Raw genomic sequence first — 25,553 nt, forward strand, 5'->3', positions numbered from 1 at the left:
TTTGGTAAAATATAGTATAAATTTATTGGGAGTAAAGCGATGCTCGTCATGGATCCAATCGGTTTTCATATAATATTCATCAGTGTTTAGTTTTAAAATTTTTATGCGTTTTGATATGATGTTAATTGACTTTTATTAACAATAAACATGTAATGTTGTGATGGGATAGTCAGCAATATAATCTATAAACCATAAAAATAGATCTGGTTGATTTAGAAAAAAAAATATCAATTCTCCAACAGCGAAATAATGTCATGTTTAAGTTTCATGCTTGTTTTAAAATTTAAAGAAAAATAAGTGGAAAAAATTAATGAAATGTGAGAATTGCGATGTTGATTTACTTAATACAAAAATAAATAAACGTGTCTTGTAATTCCAAATGAGATAGTTATAGAAGCTAATGCTATCAATTAAATATCAAGAAATTAAATTAGTTAAATACATAAAAAAAGACCCAATAATCAGTTTCCTATTTTTAGTATATATATTTCCACGTGACAGGCACACGCCCTTCATCATCCCCAAATCAAGGCCGTCCACGTGTCTCAAATCCAACGGTTAGCCATGTGTTCCTTAATAAAATAAGAATAAGCCAACTCAGAACTCACAAATTTACACGAATCAAGTATGTTGCTCACAGCGGCCAATTCACTGCTTCAGCCTCTCGCTCCTCGCCTCCTCCACGGCGGCGGAGGCGGAGATCTAACTCTGTGTAGCCGGAGAGCTGGCTGTCTGGTCATGAACGCCTCCAGTGAAGCTAACAATCCGGCGATTATGAGCGCGGTTTTCGAGCCGTTCGAGGAAGTGAAGAAGGAACTCCTTCTCATCTCCACCGTTCCACACGCCTCCCTTGCTCGCCATGTCTACTCTGACCGCTGCGAAGCCGCCATCAACGATCAGATCAAGTACATTTTGATTTTTTCTTCGTTTTTCTCTTTCCCGCCCACTTTTATTTTTCGTACGTATAGATATCCCTAATTTTATGCTGTCTGTATATAAACACCATGTTTGTGCTTGTTACTGCGCCGAGTACTGTAATCCAGATGTTTAGAACTATTAGATAATCGTACAGTTTACATTTGGTTTATATGAGGATCTGACTAATTTTTTCGAGTGTTTTTGTTACTACTACTCTTGAAATTTTAGTAGATCTGCGAAGCTAATCATTTATATGTACTCTTCTCTTTGTTAAGGGAATGCTAATCTTTTGTAAAATGAATACGATTAGTAGACAATATTACCAATTACCAAGCTAATTTTTGCCTGATCGGTTTCGTTGAATGGCAGTGTGGAATATAATGTATCTTACGTGTATCACGCAATGTATGCCTACTTCGACAGAGACAACGTGGCTCTTAAGGGGATTGCCAAGTAATTTTCTCAAATCTAGACATGTTTCTTTCACGTGCTTTGTGAACTTTTTGTACATCAATTTGTCACAAGTTCTTTACCATGGCTAGGTTTTTTAAAGAAGCAAGTGTGGAAGAAAGGGAGCATGCAGAGAAGTTTATGGAATATCAGGTGCTTTTTCAGTGTATCTACAAGATAGCTTACTCCATTTCAGCTTTCGTCCAATTCCAAGCATCTCACTTTCTCCATCTTTGTACAGAATAAGAGAGGTGGCAAAGTTAAGTTGCAGGGGATGATGACGCCGATCTCTGACTATGATCACCTCGACAAAGGAGATGCATTGTATGGTAGGTTGAGACCAGATTTCCTGAAGTTCTGTTTTAAGCAGTTTATTCATGGTTGTTAGTTATCAACGTTTTATGCATCTACCTAAATTGCGTGACAATAATGACTAGAGCTTTGCTTGCATCAGTAATCAAAATCTAGTTTATGATAACGCTTCAGCCTAAATGGTTATTGTCACTGAGCTGAAGCTTACTATATTCACGATGAGCAGAACAAAAAGCAGAGTTCCCTGTTTGTATATTCTGAAATGATCTGTTATACTTATCATGTCTTAAATCCGTACTAATAGGAATGAGGCTATCATATCTCATCTAGTTTACAACGCATGATGGTTCTGAGTTGCTTCCATTTTCAATATTTTCAGCAATGGAGCTCGCTCTATCTCTGGAAAAGTTGACAAATGAAAAGCTTCTGAATTTACACAAGGTACATCACCTCATTTGTCCTCATAATCTGAATTGCTATATCTCTTTGGCTATGGCTGCTGCTTGCCAAAGTGTTTGCTCGTGCTATTTATCCACGGAGCTGCAAGTTGATGTCTTTTTCTGAAACAATGTGCTGCAGGTGGCTGATGAGAACAACGACGTTCAGCTTGCAGATTTCGTGGAGAGTGAGTTTTTGGGCGAGCAGGTGACTCAATACTTTTCAGTACATGGTTAGGAAATTCAACTTTATAATTTGGTTAATGTCTAATACCTGCGTCGTTTAGGTTGAGTCCATCAAGAAGATATCAGAATACGTTGCTCAGTTGAGAAGGGTTGGCGCAGGCCATGGTATAGTAACATGATATGCCTGTTTTATTTACATTATATATTACTCCCCCGTCCCCAAAGAATATGCACTTTGGGGTCGGGACGAGTTTTAATGTAAAATTGGTAAAGTAAGAGAGAAGTAGAGAGAAAAAGTAAATAAAGTATTGTAAGTGGAGAACGAGAAAAGACTTTCCAAAATTAGAAAGTGCATATTCTTGTGGGACGGACTAAAAAGAAAAGAGTGCATATTCTTGAGGGATTGAGAGAGTAAGTGATAAATGTTAAGTTGCTTATCTTAATTGACCACTATTTGTGAGCAATACTCGTTTAATTCATGTTTAGCGTTAAGATATTACAATCAAATCATAGCATAACATTTTTTCTCTATGTATACATGGCAGTATAATCTTATTAACTTTTTTACTCATCGTGTTTGATAATTGTTTCCAGGTGTTTGGGACTTTAATCAGATGCTTCTAGCTGGCGCTGCGGCAGTTTGACTTGGAATTATTTGCTAATTAGCCTTCGGCAGTAGTACAATTTTTAATAGGAATGGAAAAGTTGAGCAAGTTTTTGCATCGAAATTATCCCAATCTAACAAATTGATGGAGACTCTTATGAAATGAAGCTGCACTTGATTCTACTTTTCTAGTACAAACATGCTTGCTTATGAATCTTCCTTTTTCACGTACCTTCATTTTCCTTCCCCTTTTACTCGTTCTAAAAATCTCAATATATGAAGCATGTTAAATATAAATTAATAATTTGTTTAGAATAAATAATCATTTAAATCATCAAATTTAGGTAAATTATGACTAGTCCCCTAAAATTTTTTTTAATTTACAAAATTGTAATTTATTTCAATTGTTTAACGGGTTCTAATTTGTTAAAATTTATGGAATGTAGGTCACCGAAAAATCCCATGTGGAGATAACATCTAATGATCAAATCGATATCATTTTATTAAAATTATTTTTTTCTCTTATATTCTAGTATAATAATTTATTATGTTACCTGATTAAACACCAAAGTTAGGGATATAACTGTGCCTCCTTCGAGGCTTTAGGAATTAGGAGGAACAACAATCACGACCCCATACGAGCATCCGATGAAGTGACTCTAACATTTTTATTTTGATTTCAGAACATTTTCAATTATTTAACTTTTTCTCATATGTTATTTACATTTTCATTAGAAATAAACTCCATTTTTAATGGTTAAATGAACATTATTTTAAAGACCTCATTTTTATTTTGATTTCAGAACATTTCAATTATTTAATATGTTATTTACATTTTCATTATAAATAAACTCCATTTTAAATTTTTTTTATGGTTAAATGAACATAAATTTAAAGACCGCGCCACGGAGGACTCAAACCCGAGCCTCAGACATTATTAACCTTTCTACCGCTTGGCCAACTCACACACACATTACAAATAAACTCCATCGTTATATTTTAGTGGGTTAGTACTAAACCCCAAAAAAATACTACTCCATACTAAACCCCAAGTGTCTCGAGTGTAAAATGACCTCTTTTAAGTAGCATCATCTTATCTGGCTTCCTGGTTTTAGTGCACTTGTCGGTGGCACCGAGCAATCACGGCATGCTCGACTTCAGAGGCCTTTTCAAGGTAGACCATTTGTCGCTTGAGCCCTCCAAATTTGCAAGGTGGCTTAGATACAACACTGCTACCTTTGCATATTGTACTGACCATGAGGAATGAGAGGCATTCCACATTAGGTCATACCTTGTTCAATAAATTAAACAAAGGCATTATTAGTAATTGCCAATAACAACTATAGAATATTCAAGTACAAAACATCCACACCAAAAATATAGTAGTACGAGGCAACAGGGAGGACCAACCAAGCTTATTCTAAGTAGATTTAGAGTGATATTCGACATGTTAACTACAAATGCAATGTACTTCAAAGTCGCACATCATTGCCCAAAATGAGAAAAAAGTGGAATGCTGATATTCACGAAAAGGCCAGAGTTTATGTCTTAACTTTTCCCAAATAGGCACATGCACAACATTTTTGTTGATTCAGAAAAACAGCGTCCTGGGTGAGAAAGCAATTGTAGATGCAATACTAATTCTAATCCCAAGACAAAAAAATGCCACAAATAGGTGTAATTTTGAAAAGAAACAAGTATAAATAAGCTTCAAACTGCAGCAGAAAGCAGTCCAAGCAATCCAATATTAGAACAGGAGATTTTTATATATATATTGATAATGAGAATCAATAAATATAACTTATATGAAATTCTCAGACGCTAGTTCTTATGACCGTTGTGGTTTTCATTTCTAGTTTTTCACTACTAATATCAAAGAAATCAACGCTATGTTCCATTCATCTACTCAAAATTTCGCACTATCAAGTTATCTTGTATACTAAAATTTCTTCTTTTTTTCTTAGTCACCATTTGTTACAAAATTTGTATTATTCACCAATTAAAGCATCATCGTCATCCACTTATTTCTCCTACCTTCTCTTTTTTCTTTCACAATAAACCAACCAGTTTATTACTCCTTTATGGGTATTACGCTATCAGGCACTGGAAATATCAACACAAGCGCAGTTATTTATATTGAGTTTATAAAGTAGTATTACACCATCATGCTACTGGCAAAACAGGATGAAAATGAGACCTTTTGGTTTGATTGCATTCAAACTTTAATTATAGGAGATAAGCCAAACTTGAGGATCAGCATGATGATCAGATAATGAAATTTCGCAAATTCCAGATTGAAGAGAACTCTGGTGAATGGTGTATCCAGGACCTGAAAGGCAAAACAGTCTCAGTATTATTCTGTTTTTTTTTTTCAATATGCAACCGAAAACAAACCAATAAGCTCCATGTGGCAAGAAGAGGAGCACAATCCTGTAAGAGTTACCTGAGTTGGTGGCTGCGCCTGCACCTACAATGGCCGCCATAGCTCTCCTCTCGGCATTTGCAAGTTCAGAACGCAAATTTTCTGCCTCACGAGCCATGGATATCAGGTGCTTCTCCATTACTTCACTAAGCTCACAGTAAGTGGACTGCATCTTCGTATCATATTCAACTGCAGCCCTTCATACATTTACAAACGAAAATAAACATTATGGAGTTATTATCAACACTGAAAATTGACCTTCAAGCAATTATTTACAATCAGAAGCACTGATACAGCTGAAGGATTTTTCTAAATTGCAATATTTTCCTGTAGTGGTTAATTATAATCATCACAATGGAATTAGAAAGCAACAGTAACAATTATGCATTTACATGAGTAATTGATTCTAACAACAATTCAAACATTTTAACGTACTATTTGGCTGTTAGTAAATCAAATTCATCTGATATCACATACAGTTTTCTGAAAAATCCAAATACAAAGATGCATTGTTGCATACCTTCCTTTGCCAACTTCTCTATGCAACGCCTCAATGTCAGCTTTGAGCTCAGAGAATTCCTGCTGCTCAGGATGAAACCTCGCTAAATCGTCTTGAATTTCCTTCAATTTCTCGGATAATTGATCGCGCTCAGCCCTGAGGTCCTTAATTTCAGCCCTAACCCGATTCAATTCGGCGGGGCGAGCCCCCGCCTCCATTTCGAGGGAGCGCTCATAGACCTCTCGCACGTGAGCGTCCCGCTCGGACTTGACGGTGGCGGAGAGGCGGTGGAGGTCGTGGCGGGCGGCGGCGACATCCTGCTTGAGCGCTACGTGGGAGGCAGCAAGGCGATGATTGTCGAGAAGGAGGCTTTGGATCTCCCTGCTCCGGGCGGCGATGCGGTCCTCAATTAGACGGATGTCAGTCGGAGTGAGGCGGCGATGGTGGAGGAGGTCGGTGGTGATATTGTCCACGGGGCGGTGGTGATTTCGTCCCGCCATGCTGTGATAAACACTGGGATGAGTCGTTTCTTTTCTACCACAGAAAATAAATTGTTTGTAAGATTGTTTTTTCCTTACTTATTTGCACTCTCTTTGATTTTTTTTACTAGTACTAGTTGTATTTAGGGAGTACGAATTTATCATTCTTTGCATTTTATATCGGATTCGTACATCACATTTTATTATTTTACACTGATATCTTTTATACAAGGAAAATATACTGTAATATTAAAAACAAATTATCTTATCGGTATGTACTTACATTGGTAATAGAGATAATCCTAAAATGCTGAAAGGATTTATCACATTCAAATTTTGTTCAATTATTTATATAAAAATATTTCATATATTACAAAACAGGCTTAATTCTTATGCAATAATCCAATATTGTAATTGTAGATGTTCTACTATCTTGAGCTAATTTAAATAAAAATCGGTTTTCTGATTATAAAAAGATTAATCAGTGTGTTTAATAAATAAATATACATTATTTTTCACTCTTTCGAAGGTGTTGAAACGTGAAAGTTGTGACAGCTAAAAATCACGTCTTTGGAGAGAAAAGGACAATATCAGTGCGGCGAATTTTCCAGCACCCAATTGCTGATTTGCAATAAGGATTGAATTTTGATATTCATCAATATCTAGATTACTTCGATTGTACAAATCACTACCATAAATTGGAAGTTGGAACCCTAGTTTTGAACTTTCCGTTTCCAATTTCAGGGATTGAACAATTATTGAACCCTAATTCCGCTCTCCAATCCCCCTCCCTCCATGGCCACAGACGCCTCTCCGAAATTCCAGCAAGCAGAGCTGATCCCATTGCCACCGCAGCCCGATTATAGCCCGGCAATCGCCGCCGTGGAGCACGACGGCCTCCGATTCTGGCAGTTCATGATCGCCGGCTCCGTCGCCGGCATGGTGGAGCATATGGCGATGTTCCCCGTCGACACCATCAAAACCCAAATGCAAGCCCTAGGCTCCTGCCCCATCCGGTCCGCCAGCGTCAAGCAAGCGGTGCAGTCGATTCTGAAGGCCGACGGCGCCAGAGGCCTCTACCGCGGGATCGGCGCCATGGCCCTCGGCGCGGGGCCCGCGCACGCGGCCTACTTCTCCGTCTACGAGATATGCAAGAAGAGCTTCTCCGGCGGCGATCCGGACAACCACGCGGCGCACGCGGCCGCGGGCATCTGCGCCACCGTCGCCAGCGACGCGGTGCTCACGCCGATGGATATGGTGAAGCAGAGGCTGCAGCTAGGCAGCAGTCCGTACAAGGGGGTTTTGGATTGCGTCACGAGAGTGATGAGGCAGGATGGGTTTGGGGCCTTTTATGCCTCTTACAGGACTACGGTGCTGATGAATGCGCCTTTCACGGCGGTGCATTTCGCGGCGTATGAGGCCGCGAAAAGGGGTTTGACGGAGGTCTCACATTCGCCGGAGAGTTTAAGTGAGGAGACATTGGTGGTCCATGCTACAGCTGGCGCGGCAGCTGGGGCAATGGCTGCCGCCTTGACCACTCCCCTTGATGTTGTCAAGACTCAATTGCAGTGCCAGGTACTTGAGTTTTAGTGTTTTACTATTTGTTTTCTTATGCAAATGAGCTCCTTTTGTTGTAACTTAAACATGTAAAAGTTCAAAGATTGATGTATAGAGTATGATCTATAATGGTGACTGGTTCACAGTCAAGGACTTGGGTTTACATAGAAATTTAATTGTTCAGTCTTGGGTGGGTGGGTAGGTAGGACTATTCATTGCCTTCTTGTGGGATATGTTGGATGGAGGGAAGAGGTTTGTGGGGGGGAGAAGGGCTACTTGGATATAGTGTGGGTGAAATATGGTATTGAAGGGTGGTGTTAGTGAGCATTTAGGAGATGCTTGTGACCATTGCTCTGTCCATTTGAGTGGTGTTTTGGAAGGGGATATGTGCTTATTGCCTAATCTGTTGTTTTAATCACTAAAGAAAGTTGTTATCTTTATTTGTTTTTCCTTATCTTTCTTGTTTAAATGACATTGCTTCAACATATCTTGTCTCATTTATCATTATCTTGTTTGTTCTTTACGTATTCACGATCTGTCCATTTGAGTGGTGTTTTTCAAGGGCATACGTGCCTATTGCCTAATCTGTTGTGTTCATCACTACAGAAAGTTGCTGTCTTTATTTGTTTCTCCTTATCTTTCTTGTTTAAATCGACGTTGCTTCAACATATCCTGTCTCATTTATCATTATCTTGTTTGTTCTTTACGTAGGGGTGCACTATGGTCCATAAGTGAAATCCTGTAAAAAATCAAAGCAAATTTAAGCTATTGGATCCTTAGATTGGATGGTTGTGATAATAATATCTGAGCTACATTATTACACTAAAAGCGGTAAATTATTAGCCGAGCTACATTATAAGACTACACAATTTACATTATTAGACTAAAACGTGTTACATTATTAGACTACACAATCTACATTATTAGATTGACATGTGACATTAATCTAACGGTTACATCACAAGATCCAATGACTGTGATTTGTTTTGATATTTGACATAATTTTAGTTATGGATATGAACACTCCCCTCTTTACGTATTCACAATCTTTCTGGTTAAACTTCATACTATTACAAACCTATAAAAGCTTTGATATTTGTAAGAACTGAAAGGTGATGGTGTTAATTAGTTTTGTTAGTGTAAGGAATCTCTGTGTGCGACTCTTTAAGCTACAGATTAATCAACTGGGGTGATACAGGGTGTCTGTGGATGTGATAGATTTGCTAGTGGTTCAATCGGGGATGTTTTTCGAACAATAATCAAGAAAGATGGATACAGAGGTCTTATGAGAGGATGGATGCCCAGAATGCTCTTCCATGCTCCAGCTGCTGCAATCTGCTGGTCTACGTATGAAGCAGCAAAATCCTTCTTCCAAGATTCAAACAATGGCAACAACATTAACAATGTGACTTAGAAAGCAGAGGCTGTGCAGCTTTTCAGTTTGTTGTATCAGAAGCATACGAGCATGCTCAAGCAAGATAGTTGGGTAAGCACCTTATGTCAGTGATTTGGTTTATACAGAAGCGAGGAGACAAGCCCTCATACCGGAGCATTTTACTCATATTTAATATAGAAGTTGTTATCCGTTCCAATAATCTGGTGAAAGTAGGATCATTTTACCCCATTATTTATTTTGTTGATTGTCACACTGCCCTGTACTTACGAATAACAGGGCCTTGTGGAGCTTATGATATACCCATGTACTCTAATTGCACCAGAAAATTTTGATATAGGTCACAAAAATGGATCTTTATTGCGTTGTTATTTGTCACTACACGTTGAAATTGGATGTTGCTCTTTTGCATTGATTTTTGTTCTTGCAGTTCTGGGTTTTTTAGTTTCTTCCAAATGAAATCATCATGTATATATAATATATATATTTTCCCCTAACAAGCAATCAACACCAAGAATTTCTGTAGACATGCATCAGTCCAATGAAACAAGGTTAATGCAAGTGCTCTCTCTCATAATGAGCTCAATGAGCTCTCCACCTGCCCAATGATCACAGTGATATCATCAAGCTTCCCACCTGTTAACTTCATCCCCATGAATTTCTTCCACCAAGGGACATCAAAACCCTGCACAAAAGCATCACATATTCTTATCAAGAACATAGGCCAAATGGAATCAAGTGGGGAAGTGAAGAACTCACCCGGGCTCGAGCCTCTTGGGAATAAGGGGAGTCAAAGCTTGAATCCTTGGAATGGCTATGAGCAAGATTAGCCAATGCCTTTGCTACATACCGACTACACCCAGTGAGAAGAGTATGAAAGAACCAAAATTAACAAGTCTGGACTAGAAACAGAGCATACCAGCATCAGCAACATTATCACATGAGTCCACAACTGCAAGAATTTCTGTGTCATAAACATTGTCGAATAGCCCATCCGACCCCATCACAACCGTGTCCTCTTCCATCAGCTCCACAGTCATCACCTGCATTTTTCCACCACAACACAAACAATGGCTTCACCATCTAAAATGGATGGAATTATGCTGTATTCAACTGGAACTGAACAATTTAGCACCGTTGCATCTAGGAATGTCTGACCAGCAGCCTCCGAACTCAGCTGAAATGGGCAGTCGAAATAGTGTTCTTGTGGAGATGTAGAAAATACTATTTGACCTATTATAACCATATGTTAAGATCAATCACACACACAATCTGAAATGAGAAACAAGAAAATACATCCCAACTGCATCACCTCTCCGTATGATTCTCACACCGCAATCCCCTACATTCGCCATCTTCAATATCCCATTCCTTTCAAGCATAGCAACAACTCTAACAGAGGCATGTGAAAACGCAAAGTAGTTGTCAAAATTTATGGCCATAAACAACCATTAACACTAAATATGAAGCAAAGGAACCTACGTGGTGGCAGAGCCAATGGAAGTGGTAGCAGCATGTGCTTTCCTAATCAAACTTCTTGGCTCATAGTTAACCTAAAAACAGAGCATTTCATGTTTTTTCCATCACTCACAAACTAGAAAAAGTAAAAACACAAGAAAATGTAAATTATAAACAAGAAATCAAGACCTCTTCATCTTCCACTAAGCTAGAAGCATGAGCCATCAACTCACGAGAGAAAAGAGCTGGATTCACATCTTTTTCAGCCCAACTGCCAAGATCAAACACACACTATTTATTAAGTACTAACATAAGTTGTTGAGATTAAAGAAAAGCCAAAGCCCAGTTACCCAGAAACGCCGTCGGCAACGGCAATGACTCCGCCGCGGTGGTTGCTGACAAAGAAGGCGTCCTCTCCGCCTTTCTCAACCTGCAAGAATTAAATAAAAAGGCAATCTTGGTAGCGAGCAGAGTGAACAGAGAAAAAAAATGGTACCTTGTCGGGATGGGGAATGAGGTGGGTTCCAACACTCAAGCACACGCCTGCTTCTGAGCTACATAATATTTCTCATAAGAAAAAAAAAATGGGGGTTCAGTCACAGAGAAGACGAGATTTTGAAATGGGATCATGGAAGAAATGGTTTACCCAACAAGATTGGAGAGAGATGCGCTGCTGCAAAGAAGAGTCTTGGGTCTGTGAATAGAGGAGATTGATGGAGTGAGTCTGTTTGCCGAGTAAACGACAGTGCTGAAAGGCCTCAAAGCTGCTGGAATTGCCATCTCTCTTTCTCTCCACAAACTAATGAAATTAACTAGTATTAGTTTCTCTTCAGAGGACTTCACGCTCCTCATTCGTCCACGTCAAAACAGAGTTAAAATTGAAATCTAAGCAACAATCAGAAAAGATTAAAGATTTAAATGATCTTTAAGCTTAGTAACAAATTATACTCCCCAACATAAAGAGTTTATAAATAAGTCAAAAAATTTTTTGTCAAAATATCTTAAACATAAAAATCTATTTTTTTCGTTCACCTTTCAAAGTTGAAGCTTAATGCAACCCATATCATCAAAGTTATTGCTGGTATTAATACTACGTTTATTTTTAAAAAATAAATACAATTGGTTGAATTGCTGGACAATTTACGATCAAACCGGCCTTTTTGTATTTGTAGTATAACAAAAAATCATTATAATTAAGGGAACCTCAGCCATTTGACATGGTTCGAGGGGGATGACTTGTTCGATTGAATTTTCAAATTCAATCGTCCCAATGTTTTGAATTGTGTATTTTTAAAGCCATCTGATTCGAGCCATATATATTGATTAAACTTAGAGACCGTTTTAAAAGTAATTCCATGTAGATAACAACACTCGGCCAAAGCTGAAGTAAATTCTACACGTAATAGTAAGTAGTACTCCCTCCGTCCCATAGTAGATGTCACAATTTCCTTTTTAGATTATCCCACAAAAAATATCACATTTCATCTTTTGAAAAAAGTTCCTTCTCACATCAATTATAAAATTATATTTTCTCTCACCACTTAATACACAAAAATAACATCTCCTAAAATCTCGTGTGATCTCCCAAGTATGACATCTACTATGGGACGGAGAGAGTATATAATTATGGGAACCTCCATTACAAATAGTGGAAGCCATTTCTAGGGAGTTAATCAAGTCTTTATATACAGTGTGAAGCTTCTCAATGCCACTATATTTACGGTACATATATGTATATAGCTGTCTGTGTATATAAGGTGCACAAGACAATGCCTTAAATGATAGCTCTGACCAGTATATGTTCTATGCATCCGACTCTGGAGATCGTCAGGGGCGGACTTGAAAGCGAAAAGTGAAGGGAGAGCAGAACAAATACCATCAGATGAAGGTGACATAAGATATCTGGATAAAAAAGTAGGCAGTTGTTCATAAGTTTGTATGGAGATAGGGATTAAAAGCATGATTGGGATATAGTATAGGTTATCACCTAGATGCCTCCTACGTATAATCACCTACTTGGAGCTCATTATATCTATCTCGTCTGCTCGTGATTGGCCTTGCTTTACCTTCTCTTATTTCTAAAACCTGCTCAAAATAAATCAGATCTCATCAGCTATTCCCAATACATCTATTATTCACAAAGCTTGAAACATATTAATACAACAGAGTTCAGAAATATCTCTCTCACACAATAACTACACTAGTTATTGTGTCAGAAAAAGAATTGACAACACCCACAGAAAATGTAACACAAAAATGACCCAAACTTGCATGGCTGATGGGGTTTCAGCTACTATTTTTCTTATTTAGATTGCGATTATATGCTCTCATTTTGCAAATATTTCTTAGAGCTTATAAGCTCAACCAAAATTCAAAACATATACTGAGATGTTCGAATTACTATCCATCTTATTGTTAGTACAGTCCTATTAAGATTTACCTCAGGTCTTGAGTCAAGGACCCCACTTGACATCCCCACGTCAACTCGCCAAATGCTGCAGTTGAATTCACTGCAGGATGACCAAACTCGTTCAATTTCTATACAATCAGTCTCAACACAGGCACATTAATAACAGTACTATGATTTCATATAAAACCCTATCGCACACATTCTTCTCTTCTACTACAAACATGAGATGCATAGATTTTCAACAAGATGGCTAAATCTTTAATGATATACACATGTATGCATCCAACAATGACTTTTACAACTAATAACCATGAGGCGTATGTATTTGCTCATGTTGTAGTAATAAACAGCATCTCAGAGCTTTAACGATAGTGTTACATCGAACACTTAAGGCTGATGATAACTTCATTGACATTCAAAGGTTGCGGCACACAGACACTATTTTTCTAAGGTTATATTTAAACAGATAGTTATGATGGTTATATGGAGACGGTATAGAAGATATGGTCAAGAGCGCAGGAATGAAGCGGGTAGTTTAAGACAATGGTGTATCTGGTGCACCAAATTCATCCAATCAATATTTAAAGGGATAAACGTTTAGTAATCATAAGTAAAACTGTAAAATAAAACAAAGTTCAAGTATCCTTACCAGTTTACTCCTGTACTTTGTGGCGTATGTCCCACCACCATTCCTTTGGCACCTACTGCTTGAAGCGTATCACGAAGAATATATTGGATCTGGCAAGAGATAAATTAAGTACTCTTAGCTGCTTCCAAGGTGTACTTGTTCACAACAATAAACTAATTTGCAAGCAATCAGTTAACTGAGTGTGCAGTATACTGGGACTCTTATCATTCAAATAATTAAAATACATGATCAGAAAATGTAAAGGATGCCATGTATAAAATGAAGCCTAGAGCTTCCATATTTGACTAAAATAGTACCACCAGGTCCACCCACCACACCATAAAAATTTTGCGACCCTATCAAATAGATAAACAGTACGACCAACCTGATTGATCTGATAATCTTCCAGATCTGACGTGTCTCTAGAGTACAAACGACTCCACACTACACTATCATAGCCTCTGGTGGCAATAAATGGAGGATGATCATCCATGCCAAGGTCTTTCATCCAGTATGATACTTCTCTATTCATTCTCTCTATGCCATATTCAACTGCAGCAAAACAGAATGAGGAAAGCTGGTAAAATAACTCTACAAGTTGCAGAGATTATGTTTATAGTAATTACCATGATGAGGAAGAAGGCCGCCATGACAGAATACCCAGTCATTGACTTTCAGAACAACAGCATGGTGCGCCAATTCAAATGCCAACGGGCCACCTGGTCTTAGGAGATATGATCTTGCAATGACTCCTTTCTGCTGCTGTCCTAATAATCAGATGATAGGGTTAGAAATAATATCAGGATGCAGTGACCTAACGATTCTAACAATAATCAATTTTGAAATCATTATAGTCATAGTCATCAACAGCCAAGTTACTAGAATCATTTTGGCATGTTAAAATTTCTCAAATTCAATACATTCAACAGTACAATCACAATACATAAATTACCTTTACCAAATTCCAGGGACCCCAATGATTCTTTGGCACATCACGCTCTTCCCTCCATCTCTTTGATACACTGGACCAACCAACAAACGCTTCTTCCCAGTTATGGTCGCAAATTTCCAAATATTCCAGGAAGGCGGCACACTCATCGAATCCCCCTGAATCCACATATCTAAAATCACCTTCCACATTCATGGTTTCATGATTTCCATTAACCTATAAGAAGAAAACAAAATTGTATCACTCATGATTTTATTTTAATTCGTGTGTTAGAAAGGACAAAGGAAAATAAAAATACTAGAATAACAAGGTTGATGTAATTGACCCTGCTCGTTGTATTTACAACTATTGATGAAAATCGAGATTAAACATACATGTAGGTAGCACAGGATATACCTGGAAAACTGCACCCCCATTAGCTTTTGCCTGGATATCTAGTGACTTTAGTAAGGACAATATTGCAATTTCATCTTCGCCCCTATCAAGTATATCTCCAACCTGAACTAATACCTGCTCACGAATACTAATGTCAAAAATCCTGAAGAGGCAACAGACTTATGGAGTGCTGTATACATACTGAAAAATAGTTGCATGAGTTGCTCCTAAAACAGATTTTTATAAGCTTTAAGAGTACCAAATATATGCATACCGTTTGTCCACCAACCCATAAGTTTTGCCCATCAGAACTCAAGACACCAGCCATCTGAAGAGCATGCTTAGCTTTATCAAGATCTCCATGCAAGTCCCCGACTGCTTGACCACACAGTAAAGAGCGGAAGAAAACAGAAATATTAGATCAATAATGACCTTTTTGTTTAGCACGAAATGTTATAATCCAGCACAGTTTGTGTTCCAAATGAGAAATAAATAATTGATTGATGCTAGTCACAATTGCAATAATATGGATAGCTTAACAACCCCCATCACTTTGGTGTGATCTATTATTGTATGGAAGATATTCAAACTAGGGCCATCAAACAAACTGCCTTCAAAAAAAGAATACTTCATCTCTACATACATGCCAGAATCTGACTCACACCACTTCAAGGCTCAACTTGAGCTTAAAGTCTCTGAGCACAACTGGAGCTCAAAGACAACTATTTGATGATTCCAAATTTTGAACTGTGATTAACTTTGGCAGTTAGTTCCTTGTAAACATCATAATCCCAATTTTCTGCCACAAACACAAATCAATTGGAAGACTAAACTCAATTATCAGAAACAAAAATTCAGAAATTATACCCAATTTACTAACGCCAGCAAAGTGATTGCAAAAATGCAAGAAATCAAACAAGCCGCCATACCCGCAACTATTCGGCGACCGGGAGCGGAGACGAAAGTGGGCGGATCACCATCGACGACGATAGGCTTTAAGGTGGCTATGGTTTGGCTGAGACTGTGTGGAGTTGAAGCAGTAGAAGCACAACAAAGTATGGGCTTGCGCCGAAGCGTTTGCGGAGGCAGGAAGCAGCCGAGAGCAACGGAAGCCATTCAAAACTCCATAGATTTGCGAATACTTGTTGGCGTTTGTGGATATGTTTGTGGGTGTGACAGTTGAAAGTGAGGAGTCCACTCGTTTTGCCACCAAGTTTCCATTTTTCCACCACAAATTTTGTATCTACTATTCATCGATACCACTCAATACGAATACAGATTGAAATTTGGTTGCAAAGATTAAAGATTTAGATTTCTTGGCCAATTTCTCGTAGTTCGGAATTCCCAAAGAGGAACCTCAGATTATTTTAGGTGTGCTTATATATTTTAACTAGTTAACATTAGGTTGAATGCTAATTGGATCACAATATATCCATTTCTTTTATACTAACGAACTTATTTTATCTTAGTTTTTTTGAGGAGACGGGATTAATAACAGTAAAGTTTTACTATTATTTATATTTAAATCATTTAAAATACTTTAAATTACATTATTATACAAGATAAAATAAATTTATTTTATGCTGAAATTTGTATGTGGCAAACATCTTCGATCAGATTTCATGGAATGCGCCATGAGCTTGTTCCTTGGACGTAGAAATGTACTATATGAAATAGTGATATTCTTTACTATGTCCGATCCCACAAGTTCTTTTTTCTAGATCCGTCGGTGGCTTAATTGCATTGCAGAGATGGCTCGAAGAAGTGATGCGGCTGGTAAAACGGATATATCCTTAATGCATGACTAGAAAACTATATGACCAATTGTCCTCGACTATCGACTAGAATTATTCATAATAGATGGTGTTTGGTTTAATAGAATGGTACGTACACGAGAGAGGATGCACCATTTGGAATAATAAAGTTGCCAATATAAAGTTTTCAGTAACATTTTTGTCTTGTTAGAAAAGCAAATATAATGAAATACATACCAAATTAAAGAAAACACCGAATCAAACTGAAAACTCATAATGTCAAATATTTCAAATACCATAGAGGACAAGACATAATCAGACTACTGGAAGTTTGGGATAAAACAAAGACAACCTAGTTAGTTTAGGTGATCTAGTAACACAGGGTGCAAAATATTACAAGAGGCGAGAGCAGCACATTTCATTGGCTAGGAGACCTATCCCTCACAGGTCCAGTTGGATAATCTGCAGGGTAAGGGCTCCTGCTTCTGCTACGACTGGGGCTTCGAGCAGGAGGAGCTCTGACCGGAGAATGGCCACGACCTTGACCTTGACCTTGACCTGGACTCTGGCTGCGGCTTCTCGATCCAAATGGAGACCGCTCTCTCACTGGACTTCCACTGTGTTTCCTTGCTCCGTCATAGGGTGGGGGGGACTGATCCCGTGGTGCTGCTGGAGAGCGTGAGTATGATCTCTCTCTGCCGTACCTCTTCTCATGAGGGGAAGTAGACCTGCAGATATTTATAATTTTTAATTATAGGTCAGCAAACAAAGCACGTAGTGAAGAGCTCAAGTTGACTGAAGACATGGATGGCGAGAGCAGGCAAGGGATGCTTTACAAATAAGAGGACATCCAACCTTGAATATCTTCTCTTAGGAGAGTAGTACTCACGGCCCCGTGGAGGTGGTGAACGGGAGGAATAACGTGGAGAACGGGAATTGCGAGGAGGTGATCTCCTCCTATCATAAACACGACTGCTTCCTCTACTACTGAAAGAAGGAAATAAATAATGATATATGTTAACAAATATCCTGTCCAAGCAACCATGCTGTGAAATATAATGACAAATCCAATAACATACTGATTTCCATGCTTCCAAAATAAGTCAAATAAGGAGAGTTTAATGCAGATAAATACCTTCCCCTTTCTCGGGATCTCATTTCAGTTGGCTTTTTCCTATTTTCCTCTGCAAAAACAACAGTCAATTCCCGACCTTGCAAAATTTGTCCATCCATGTGATATTTAGCATCTGCAGCATCAGCAGGGTCCACGAATTGAACAAACCCAAATCCTCTAGGATCACTGCAGTCAAGAAGTGACAATTAAAGAAATAGTAAGTCAAAAGTTGCATATTAATCATCCAAATGCATTCTCCAATATCCTGCACTACATTTTATCTCCCAAACCAAGAACAATCATACAACTTTAGTGATGATTATAAGCTATTAAATACATCCTATAACAAAATTTAAAAGAAAGTTCAAATGATGCAACAATATCAACTAAACTATGGAAGTTAGATGATAATGCAGTTAGTGGGGGCTACCTTATATTTTCTACGATTCACAAACCTCAAATAGCTAAAAAATAATTCCAATAATATGGAATGCCATCATAAGCGCATAAACAAGCACTTGGCGGCTGACCTTGGTAAGGACAATATAAGATGACTTGAAATTCTTCAAGACTTGTAATCTTGATATCTTCTCATTGTATTCAACAACAATCCTTCCAACCTTCATTACCAATTACATCACCTTCAACTCCTTATAACTTGATTGATGTCAAGAGACCTCTTACTATTAGAATGTACAACAGAACTCTTACTACTTGACTGATGTCTTCATAACTCTTACTTCACTGCTAAATCTCAAATGGCTTGATAAAATATTCAATTCTAAAAGAAAAACACTGATAGAGGATTTAAAAGAAAAAAAAGCTACTGATGAAAATTATGCAAAAAGTGTGCTTGATTTCGTAATATTATATTAAGGGTGATAGAGAATGGAATAAATATATAGAATGTCATGACATTCTATCAAGCTCACCCAGTGTAGTAGTCCCTAGGCAGATAAATGTCTTTAACCGGGCCAAATTGTCCAAATGGCCTACGCAAGTCTTCTGGCCTGCAAAAAGAAATTGAGAATTATGAATTTGACATTCTCCTTCTTTCATGTTTGAGGTTAACTTGTTCTTGGGTGGAGAAGGTAAAACTGAACAATGAAAAGTGCAATAAACTAACCTACAGTCATGGCGAAGGTTGCGCACTAAAAGACTGGTTGGAGCATCATCTCTATCTCTTCCTCCCCTACCATAACGTCCCCCTCCTCCTCTTGGGGGGCTCCTTTCTCTCCTACCATATCCTCTTGGTGGTGAAGGTGTGTAACTCCTTCCCCTCATTTGGCCAAGTAACACTAAATCTGTATTGAGAAGTGAACAAAATATTCTTAATAAGGTGTTTTAAATTAACAAAAAATGATACATTAACAAAAAGGAAAATTGAAAATGAAATTTATACAATAAGAGAAAACACATGATATGTTTCAAATCAAAAACAAAAAAATACATAGCAAAGAAAAAAGATTAAAATTCTAATTGGAAAGAATGATCAGCTAGAGCTAATACATGATAAATAGCCATCACATCAGCTATCAAATAATTGTAATCATCATTTCATTCTCCAAAAGCCGAAAAACAAAATAGACATTGTGAACAATAAACTGAGCACAATAATATTGGCAAGAATGATCAGCTAGAGCTAATACATGATAAGTGGCTATCATAACAGCTATCAATATATTATAATCTTCACATCATTCTCGATAACCAATATAAGAAAACAAAAAACATCAATAACTTCTCCTCGAAACACACAAGTGAGGAATCAATATATACTTTGCAATATCACAAACACCTTCAATAAATAAGGGCCCATTGTTCCACAACGACGATTTAAAAATAAAAGACAAATCAGTCAAAATTTTAGTAAAAACGCCCAACTACCAGAAAAATTAGACGCAAAACGGAGAATCTGAAAAACCAACAGAACAGAGGAAAGGAATAGGAACCCTAACACCAAAAAACAACGTATCGAATCAGAGATATTGGGACATCATGGCAAAAAGGGTGCCTACGGTAAGCTAAAAACACAGATCCAAGATACTTGTTTCAAAAAATAAAAACCTAATTCAAATAACAAGCCTTTCTCTAATTCAAAATAAGAAATCAGATATTCAATCGTATGATTGGTCGAACACATTCTAGTAAAAAATAGATCCGAACGCGTGGCAATGTACGTAGGTAAACAAATTAGACGAGAGGAGATTACCTTCGAGCAAGGAAAAAATTGAATTTGGGAGAGGGAGAGAGTGGCGGACGAAGTAGAGTAAGGGTTAGGGCAAGGGGATTTTAAAAGTAGAAATCGGTCGCAGATTATGACGTCACCAATTATTTGCCCTATTTCGCTACCGCTACTACACACCATCATCAATTTGACCTAAATTTACATAAATATGACAATTAAAATATATTAAAATTTTGTGAATTAATATTATATTTTAATTCAAATTTTATAGTATTAAAATTTAATATAATTTATTAATTCTTCACAAAATAATTTACTTTATCAGCTGAACAAAATATTTGATTCGAATCAAACTAAAATAAGTATAAAGTTTAGTTTTTGTCTTTTTCCGATTACATATGAGTTTTTTCTTCTCTTTTTTTTTTGCAAAGAAGTAGTAAAATTTTAAAATTCGAATAATATTATTTTAAGATTTAAACAACACATTGTTTCAAATTTCAATTTGTAATTCTCAATTTCTAACCCCCACACTCACGCTTGCTGTCGTCGTCTTCCAAACGGCCCGCAACCTTCCACCGCCGGCGGTCATATTTTCCGACGTAGCTTCAGCGGAGCTACCTTTAACCTTCAAAGCAAACACCGTCTTCATTTCAATCTCATAGGTTTTTCAAGACTTCTTTCAATTTTCTTTATTCATTTAATTTTCGTTCATAATTTCTGGGCAGATATTGTGGTTTTATGTTGGTTAATATGGATTTGATTATAAATTGTTTGGATTTTTGGATGATTTGGTTGGTTTTGGATTCATTATTAAAATTTGTATTATTGAATTAGGCAAAAATCTGAACCACAAATGGTGTTCCTGTGTGACTAAAGCCGAATAATTGAGGTCGTTTTATGTTGGTTAATATGGAAAGACGTTTTCCCCTAATGTTGGAGATAGGTTAAAAGTGCAGGCAGTTTTATGTGTTGCTCCATAACATGATGTTGCTATTCTCAGGTATTGGATTTCACTGAATAAGAGTATTGTTTTGGAATTTTTGTGAGAGAAGTAAGGTAAAGGATATGGAAGAGCAGTTTATACTGCGAGTGCCACCAGCTGTAGCCGAAAGAATTGAGCGGCTCTTAAATGATTCATCTGGTTCTTCTGAAGACAAGAACTTGGATATGGTGTTTTCTGGTATAATATACAGACTTTTATTTTTTAACCTTTTATCAAGTTTGCTTTGGTGGCTGCTTAGTTTCAAACAAGTTTTTCTGCTTATGTTATTTTTACTGCAGAGGATGGAAGGACCGGTACGTTTGTTATAGGCAATGACCGCTTATCTTCATCCCTCTTGGATCTTCCCTCTGTTGTAGAGTCTTACAAGACTTACGATGACAACGTGTTGATTAAAACTGCAGACATTGGTCAAGTAGGTTGCTTGTAGAAACTAAGTGTTTGAATTGTTCAAGATAGCTGTTTCAGGTGCCGTATGCGGTATGCCTTGCTAACTTTTCGGGGTAGTGCAGATGATAATGGTGAGAGAGGAGAGTGATGGTGTCCCGGAGGCAGTTGAGTATAGACATGGACTCACTCCACCCATGAGGGATGCTCGAAGACGGAGATTTCGTCGCGAGCCAGATTTAAATGTATAATAAGCTACTTGAATCGTTGATTCTATTTCTTTGCTACCCCCATAAACAGAAAACACATTATGTTACCAGCCTCTACATCATAAGTAACTTGTCTATGCTAATCAGCCTATGCGTGATTTTGTTTGATAAATTTGTGAAGCTGATACTTTCTGAAGAAACAAACTGATCATGCCTTGTCTTCTTTCAGCCTGAAGTTGTCCGTCGTGTAGAGAGAGATTTGCAGAACATCATGGCTGGTGGAACAGCTGAGAATATTGATATCCTTTTATCTTGCTAACTCTTTGCAATTTTCATACATATCTGCACTATCCTTTACTGCAAATAGCAACTATAGCTGTTCTGTAGAAGTTAGTGACAATAATTTAGCAGATGTAGATATATTGTAAAAGAATATACAACAATAGTCTTGGTCAATTAGATTCAGTAGATTTGAACTTCTCTATAAGATCTTTTTCATCTATGGTTCAGCTACTATCACTATAATACAAAACGTCATTGGTAATTAATATCGACCAGCCTTGAAGGGTTTATGATGGAGATCAAATCAAGTTAGAGATCTCCATTATCTCTTAGAAAATAAATAATTTAGGACAGTTTCAACCATAGGCCTCTTCAGAGGATTGCTCTTTTTTAAGTTTTAATTCCAGTTCCCATCTTCCATTTTCCTCCCGTTTTCTCTGTTTTGTGTTGAACTGCATATTCCATGTCAGTAATTGTGACAAAGTTTTTCCATTGCTATATGTTGATGGTTAGTGGTTACAACATGGGGTGTTGTGACTATTCCTTGACTGAGTGTTACGTGTTGAAATGATTGAGCCCGGGGAATATGGCGATGAAGCTGCTCGCAGTGCGAGTAAGAAAGTGGCATCTGCGCCTTTAGCAAAGCCTGATGCGCCTGGAGCAGGAACGGCTGGTGGGGAGCCTGATGGGAGTGACACTGATGAGACTGATGATTCTATGTGAACCAAAGCCTGAAAATCTGGTTACATGAATGGAGAATATGTCATTGGCCTATATTGAATTGGTGAAGGGATAAAACTGTGTCAGCTATGTCTCCTACGCGGAATCTTGGTCTCCAGCTTCTGTGCCGACGCCTCCAACACAAGGTTCTAATCAGTGCTTCATTGCTGTGTGTTCTGTTATTTTCTATTCATGTGTATGGAGCTTCTTATTGTGTATGTCTAAGTTACTTTGTGGAGATCTATTTCGCTGTTTCTGACAGTTTTAGATAGTCTGTCACCTGAAAATCTTGTTTTTTGATAATTTGATGAGAAATTGAGAATGTTCTTTTACTCTTATGTACGTGAAGAGGTCGTGTAATTTGTTTTTTTTATCCTATTGTGAAGTGATATCATAGAGGTGTGTGTCGGCATATTAGTAGAGTGGTTAATGACTGAGGTTAAATGTCTCGGGTTAGAGCGACACACTCGGGCCTGCACCGCCAGCCCCACCCAGTACCCTACTCGTCACACTCAAGTCAACATCTGAAACAATCATATGTAAAATTATACTAGTGAATATCTCATTAATCTCTCGTAGATTTCCTAATTTTCTCCAACGATAAAAAATTAATTAAATATAGAGAAACTAATTTGTTGCCGGTTCAATTTAATCAAGAATTTCATTTCATATACTGCTATTATCTTAATTGACACATTCATCGAAATCTCACTCGTTTCTTTTTTCATCTTTGTGACAATTTATTTTTAAGTCAATTCGACGGACACCTTCGCGAAAAGTTGATGGAAATTTCCAATCTTTTTTCTTTGAAATTTATTCTGAATTTATTTGTTATCCAGATTTTACATGCATATCCCCTAGTCCCTTTATTTAAAGCAAATACATCACCACCTTACATAGTCAATATAATTGGAAATTAGTTTGAACTTCGAAATATAACTCAATCAATTAACTCCATATTTGTAATACAATAGTTTTTCATATTCTAACGAATATCAAAAGAAAACAAATACTCTACCATATCTATTATGTTAAATGGCTGAATTCACAAAGCAAAGAAGCCCTTCTTTTATTGGTGAGCATCTTTGAACTGTTACATATGTTTATCTTGCTCCCAAGAAGATGTGATTTCTATATCTTACTGTACTAACTAGTTACTTGAATTTATGTAGGCTAGATATAGGAGAAGGGAAAGACATAAATCTTGTCGAGAAGCGCCCTCGTTCGAAGCTTCATCAGCAGTGCATCAAGTATCTTGGCAAGGTATGTCTATTAGTCCTTGATCACTTCAGATTTCTGCAATAAGCCGTACATAACCAAATTTGGTCTTTGAGAGGATTTGCTTTCTAAATTTGGCTGTGTTTTTGGCATGATAGATGGAACGGAAGGCGTATGAAGTTGTGATTGAGGGAGGGAGGCTCTTGTACAAGCAGACGGGGGAGCCCCTCGAAACCACCAGGGGTTCTAAGTGGATTTTTGTCCTCAGCACGTCGAGGACATTGTATGTCGGGAAGAAAAGGAAGGAAACGTTTCAGCACTCGAGTTTCTTGGCTGGCGGTGCTACACTTGCTGCAGGGAGGATAGTGGCTAAAAATGGAGTCTTGAAGGTACATACTAATTCACATTTATGTGTTTGTTATGAATGTGACTTATGACATTAAAGTAATTAATTCACTGAAACTTTCAACAGGCAGTGTGGCCTCACAGAGGTCATTACAAACCAACACCAGAAAATTTCCAAGATTTCATATCATTTCTCAGGGAGAACAATGTTGATCTCAATGATGTCAAGGTTTGAAGAACAACCAACCCCTTTCCATGTCTGTTTGATGTTGTGAACTAATCAAGAATAGTGTTTTTCTAACGATACATTCGCCTCACTGCTTGCAGCTTGACTTCACTGATGAACAAGAAGACAGCCTATACAATGCATCTTCACCATCATTTCATAAACCTCAGTATGCAGAAGAAAGCACCACCGGTCGAGGCTTCAGTGCCCTCGAGATACCTTGCAAGGACAGCTTGCTCGAGAAGCTGATGACTGAAAACCAACGATCAAGCTCTGATGATTCCCCCTTAGAATCTCCAACCGAAGAGGAGAGAGGAAAGCAGCTGTCTTGGAACTGGAGCACCGGGGCAGGCCCTCGGATTGGCTGCGTGAGAGACTACCCTTGGCGCCTCCAAGAACGCGCCTTGGAAGACGTAAAGCTCTCTCCTCGAAGCATCCAACGCCTGAGTTCAGACTCCCCGTTTCCATCTGAATCGCGACGTGCAGACTGCATTCACTCTTGCAGGACTAATGCTCATTCAAAGACACAGTCCTCACCACTACATTCACTTTGCTAGTTATACAAGGATAGTGCATTAGTGTTGATTCTTTGATTTAATCCATGATTTTTTTTTTCACAATTTTGGTTAATAATGTACATAAATTTTGTTTTTCAATTTTAGTATAGAAAACACTAGAAAAAGGATGATGGTTGTTTATATGTACATGTATATTTTGACAATGTAACAAATCAAAGAAAAATGTGATTCTTTCTTCAATTCTATCTATATTCTATATCAATTACAAAAAATTTAAGGTGTCATCATGTGTTAAATGGAGTATGACTTTTGAGACCAAACGTGGAGGTTCATTCCATCTGTACATGTCATGCAAAATCTTATAAGAACACCCAAGGAGAAAGGTAAAGACGCAAAGACGTATCTTTACCTCTCTATCAATAGAGAGGTAAAATCTTATAACTACTATATTTATTTCCTTTCATGCAAAATCATTTTCCAAGTGGAAAGGTATTTGAGAATGTATAATATTTTTA

At 37.6% G+C, this 25,553-nt stretch overlaps 8 protein-coding genes and 2 non-coding genes across 17 annotated transcripts; 4 read left to right on the forward strand and 6 right to left on the reverse strand.

The window, feature by feature from the left end:
• The first annotated feature begins 625 nt into the window (after positions 1 to 625).
• Positions 626 to 3,105, forward strand: LOC121753181 (ferritin-3, chloroplastic-like). Its single transcript, XM_042148383.1, has 8 exons — positions 626 to 905; positions 1,288 to 1,371; positions 1,461 to 1,521; positions 1,610 to 1,697; positions 2,060 to 2,121; positions 2,260 to 2,325; positions 2,405 to 2,468; positions 2,898 to 3,105. Exons 1-8 carry the CDS (start codon positions 628 to 630, stop codon positions 2,945 to 2,947), a joined length of 753 nt encoding a protein of 250 aa, XP_042004317.1. The 5' UTR covers positions 626 to 627; the 3' UTR covers positions 2,948 to 3,105.
• Positions 3,106 to 3,747: 642 nt separating this feature from the next.
• On the reverse strand, positions 3,748 to 6,410 carry LOC121752398 (protein FLC EXPRESSOR-like). 5 transcript variants are annotated; one of them, XR_006040305.1, is made up of 5 exons: positions 5,850 to 6,410; positions 5,351 to 5,526; positions 5,105 to 5,236; positions 4,942 to 5,010; positions 3,748 to 4,198 (listed from the first exon to the last, which is right to left on the reverse strand). XR_006040305.1 is itself a non-coding variant. In XM_042147448.1 (4 exons), the coding sequence occupies exons 1-3, from the start codon at positions 6,326 to 6,328 to the stop codon at positions 5,130 to 5,132; spliced, it is 762 nt and encodes a 253-aa protein (XP_042003382.1). In that variant the 5' UTR covers positions 6,329 to 6,410; the 3' UTR covers positions 3,748 to 4,198; positions 5,105 to 5,129. The 5 variants fall into 5 exon arrangements, 3 of the variants coding, with proteins under 3 accessions (XP_042003382.1, XP_042003381.1, XP_042003380.1); XR_006040304.1 differs by having other exon boundaries at positions 4,942 to 5,236; XM_042147448.1 differs by lacking the exon at positions 4,942 to 5,010.
• Positions 6,411 to 6,844: 434 nt separating this feature from the next.
• LOC121751623 (mitoferrin-like) lies at positions 6,845 to 9,635 on the forward strand. The gene is made up of 2 exons (XM_042146409.1): positions 6,845 to 7,882; positions 9,063 to 9,635. The coding sequence occupies exons 1-2, from the start codon at positions 7,103 to 7,105 to the stop codon at positions 9,276 to 9,278; spliced, it is 996 nt and encodes a 331-aa protein (XP_042002343.1). The 5' UTR covers positions 6,845 to 7,102; the 3' UTR covers positions 9,279 to 9,635.
• LOC121751622 (probable protein phosphatase 2C 26) lies at positions 9,595 to 11,583 on the reverse strand. Of its 3 annotated transcripts, none has more exons than XM_042146407.1 (10): positions 11,362 to 11,577; positions 11,212 to 11,269; positions 11,066 to 11,145; positions 10,905 to 10,986; positions 10,740 to 10,810; positions 10,570 to 10,649; positions 10,393 to 10,490; positions 10,177 to 10,300; positions 10,017 to 10,099; positions 9,595 to 9,942 (listed from the first exon to the last, which is right to left on the reverse strand). In XM_042146407.1, exons 1-10 carry the CDS (start codon positions 11,565 to 11,567, stop codon positions 9,829 to 9,831), a joined length of 996 nt encoding a protein of 331 aa, XP_042002341.1. In that variant the 5' UTR covers positions 11,568 to 11,577; the 3' UTR covers positions 9,595 to 9,828. The 3 variants fall into 3 exon arrangements, 2 of the variants coding, with proteins under 2 accessions (XP_042002341.1, XP_042002342.1); XR_006040133.1 differs by having other exon boundaries at positions 9,872 to 9,942; positions 10,017 to 10,094; positions 11,362 to 11,583; XM_042146408.1 differs by lacking the exon at positions 9,595 to 9,942 and having other exon boundaries at positions 10,022 to 10,110; positions 11,362 to 11,583.
• A 771-nt stretch (positions 11,584 to 12,354) lies between these two features.
• Positions 12,355 to 16,386, reverse strand: LOC121751621 (shewanella-like protein phosphatase 1). 2 transcript variants are annotated; one of them, XM_042146406.1, is made up of 10 exons: positions 16,007 to 16,386; positions 15,352 to 15,452; positions 15,099 to 15,212; positions 14,706 to 14,918; positions 14,380 to 14,512; positions 14,139 to 14,305; positions 13,775 to 13,863; positions 13,156 to 13,225; positions 12,703 to 12,800; positions 12,355 to 12,617 (listed from the first exon to the last, which is right to left on the reverse strand). In XM_042146406.1, exons 1-9 carry the CDS (start codon positions 16,191 to 16,193, stop codon positions 12,714 to 12,716), a joined length of 1,161 nt encoding a protein of 386 aa, XP_042002340.1. In that variant the 5' UTR covers positions 16,194 to 16,386; the 3' UTR covers positions 12,355 to 12,617; positions 12,703 to 12,713. The 2 variants fall into 2 exon arrangements, with proteins under 2 accessions (XP_042002340.1, XP_042002338.1); XM_042146404.1 differs by having other exon boundaries at positions 14,380 to 14,515; positions 16,007 to 16,381.
• Positions 16,387 to 17,072: 686 nt separating this feature from the next.
• Positions 17,073 to 20,296, reverse strand: LOC121752464 (serine/arginine-rich SC35-like splicing factor SCL30A). The gene is made up of 6 exons (XM_042147552.1): positions 20,158 to 20,296; positions 19,072 to 19,249; positions 18,878 to 18,955; positions 17,967 to 18,131; positions 17,687 to 17,818; positions 17,073 to 17,559 (listed from the first exon to the last, which is right to left on the reverse strand). Exons 2-6 carry the CDS (start codon positions 19,227 to 19,229, stop codon positions 17,250 to 17,252), a joined length of 843 nt encoding a protein of 280 aa, XP_042003486.1. The 5' UTR covers positions 19,230 to 19,249; positions 20,158 to 20,296; the 3' UTR covers positions 17,073 to 17,249.
• Positions 19,432 to 19,508, reverse strand: LOC121753419. The gene has a single exon (XR_006040399.1). It is a non-coding gene; the product is annotated as a small nucleolar RNA Z102/R77 (small nucleolar RNA).
• Positions 19,572 to 19,648, reverse strand: LOC121753420. The gene has a single exon (XR_006040400.1). It is a non-coding gene; the product is annotated as a small nucleolar RNA Z102/R77 (small nucleolar RNA).
• A 331-nt stretch (positions 20,297 to 20,627) lies between the features above and the next one.
• Positions 20,628 to 23,073, forward strand: LOC121753339 (transcription initiation factor TFIID subunit 7-like). Its single transcript, XM_042148602.1, has 6 exons — positions 20,628 to 20,795; positions 21,134 to 21,313; positions 21,415 to 21,548; positions 21,646 to 21,765; positions 21,959 to 22,028; positions 22,571 to 23,073. The coding sequence occupies exons 2-6, from the start codon at positions 21,199 to 21,201 to the stop codon at positions 22,732 to 22,734; spliced, it is 603 nt and encodes a 200-aa protein (XP_042004536.1). The 5' UTR covers positions 20,628 to 20,795; positions 21,134 to 21,198; the 3' UTR covers positions 22,735 to 23,073.
• A 558-nt stretch (positions 23,074 to 23,631) lies between these two features.
• On the forward strand, positions 23,632 to 25,267 carry LOC121751397 (IQ domain-containing protein IQM4-like). Its single transcript, XM_042146134.1, has 5 exons — positions 23,632 to 23,806; positions 23,904 to 23,994; positions 24,108 to 24,338; positions 24,422 to 24,523; positions 24,622 to 25,267. Exons 3-5 carry the CDS (start codon positions 24,108 to 24,110, stop codon positions 25,075 to 25,077), a joined length of 789 nt encoding a protein of 262 aa, XP_042002068.1. The 5' UTR covers positions 23,632 to 23,806; positions 23,904 to 23,994; the 3' UTR covers positions 25,078 to 25,267.
• Positions 25,268 to 25,553: the final 286 nt, after the last annotated feature.

Source organism: Salvia splendens, chromosome 10 (genome assembly GCF_004379255.2).
Source record: "Salvia splendens isolate huo1 chromosome 10, SspV2, whole genome shotgun sequence".
In the NCBI taxonomy this organism is placed as follows: Eukaryota; Viridiplantae; Streptophyta; class Magnoliopsida; order Lamiales; family Lamiaceae; genus Salvia; species Salvia splendens.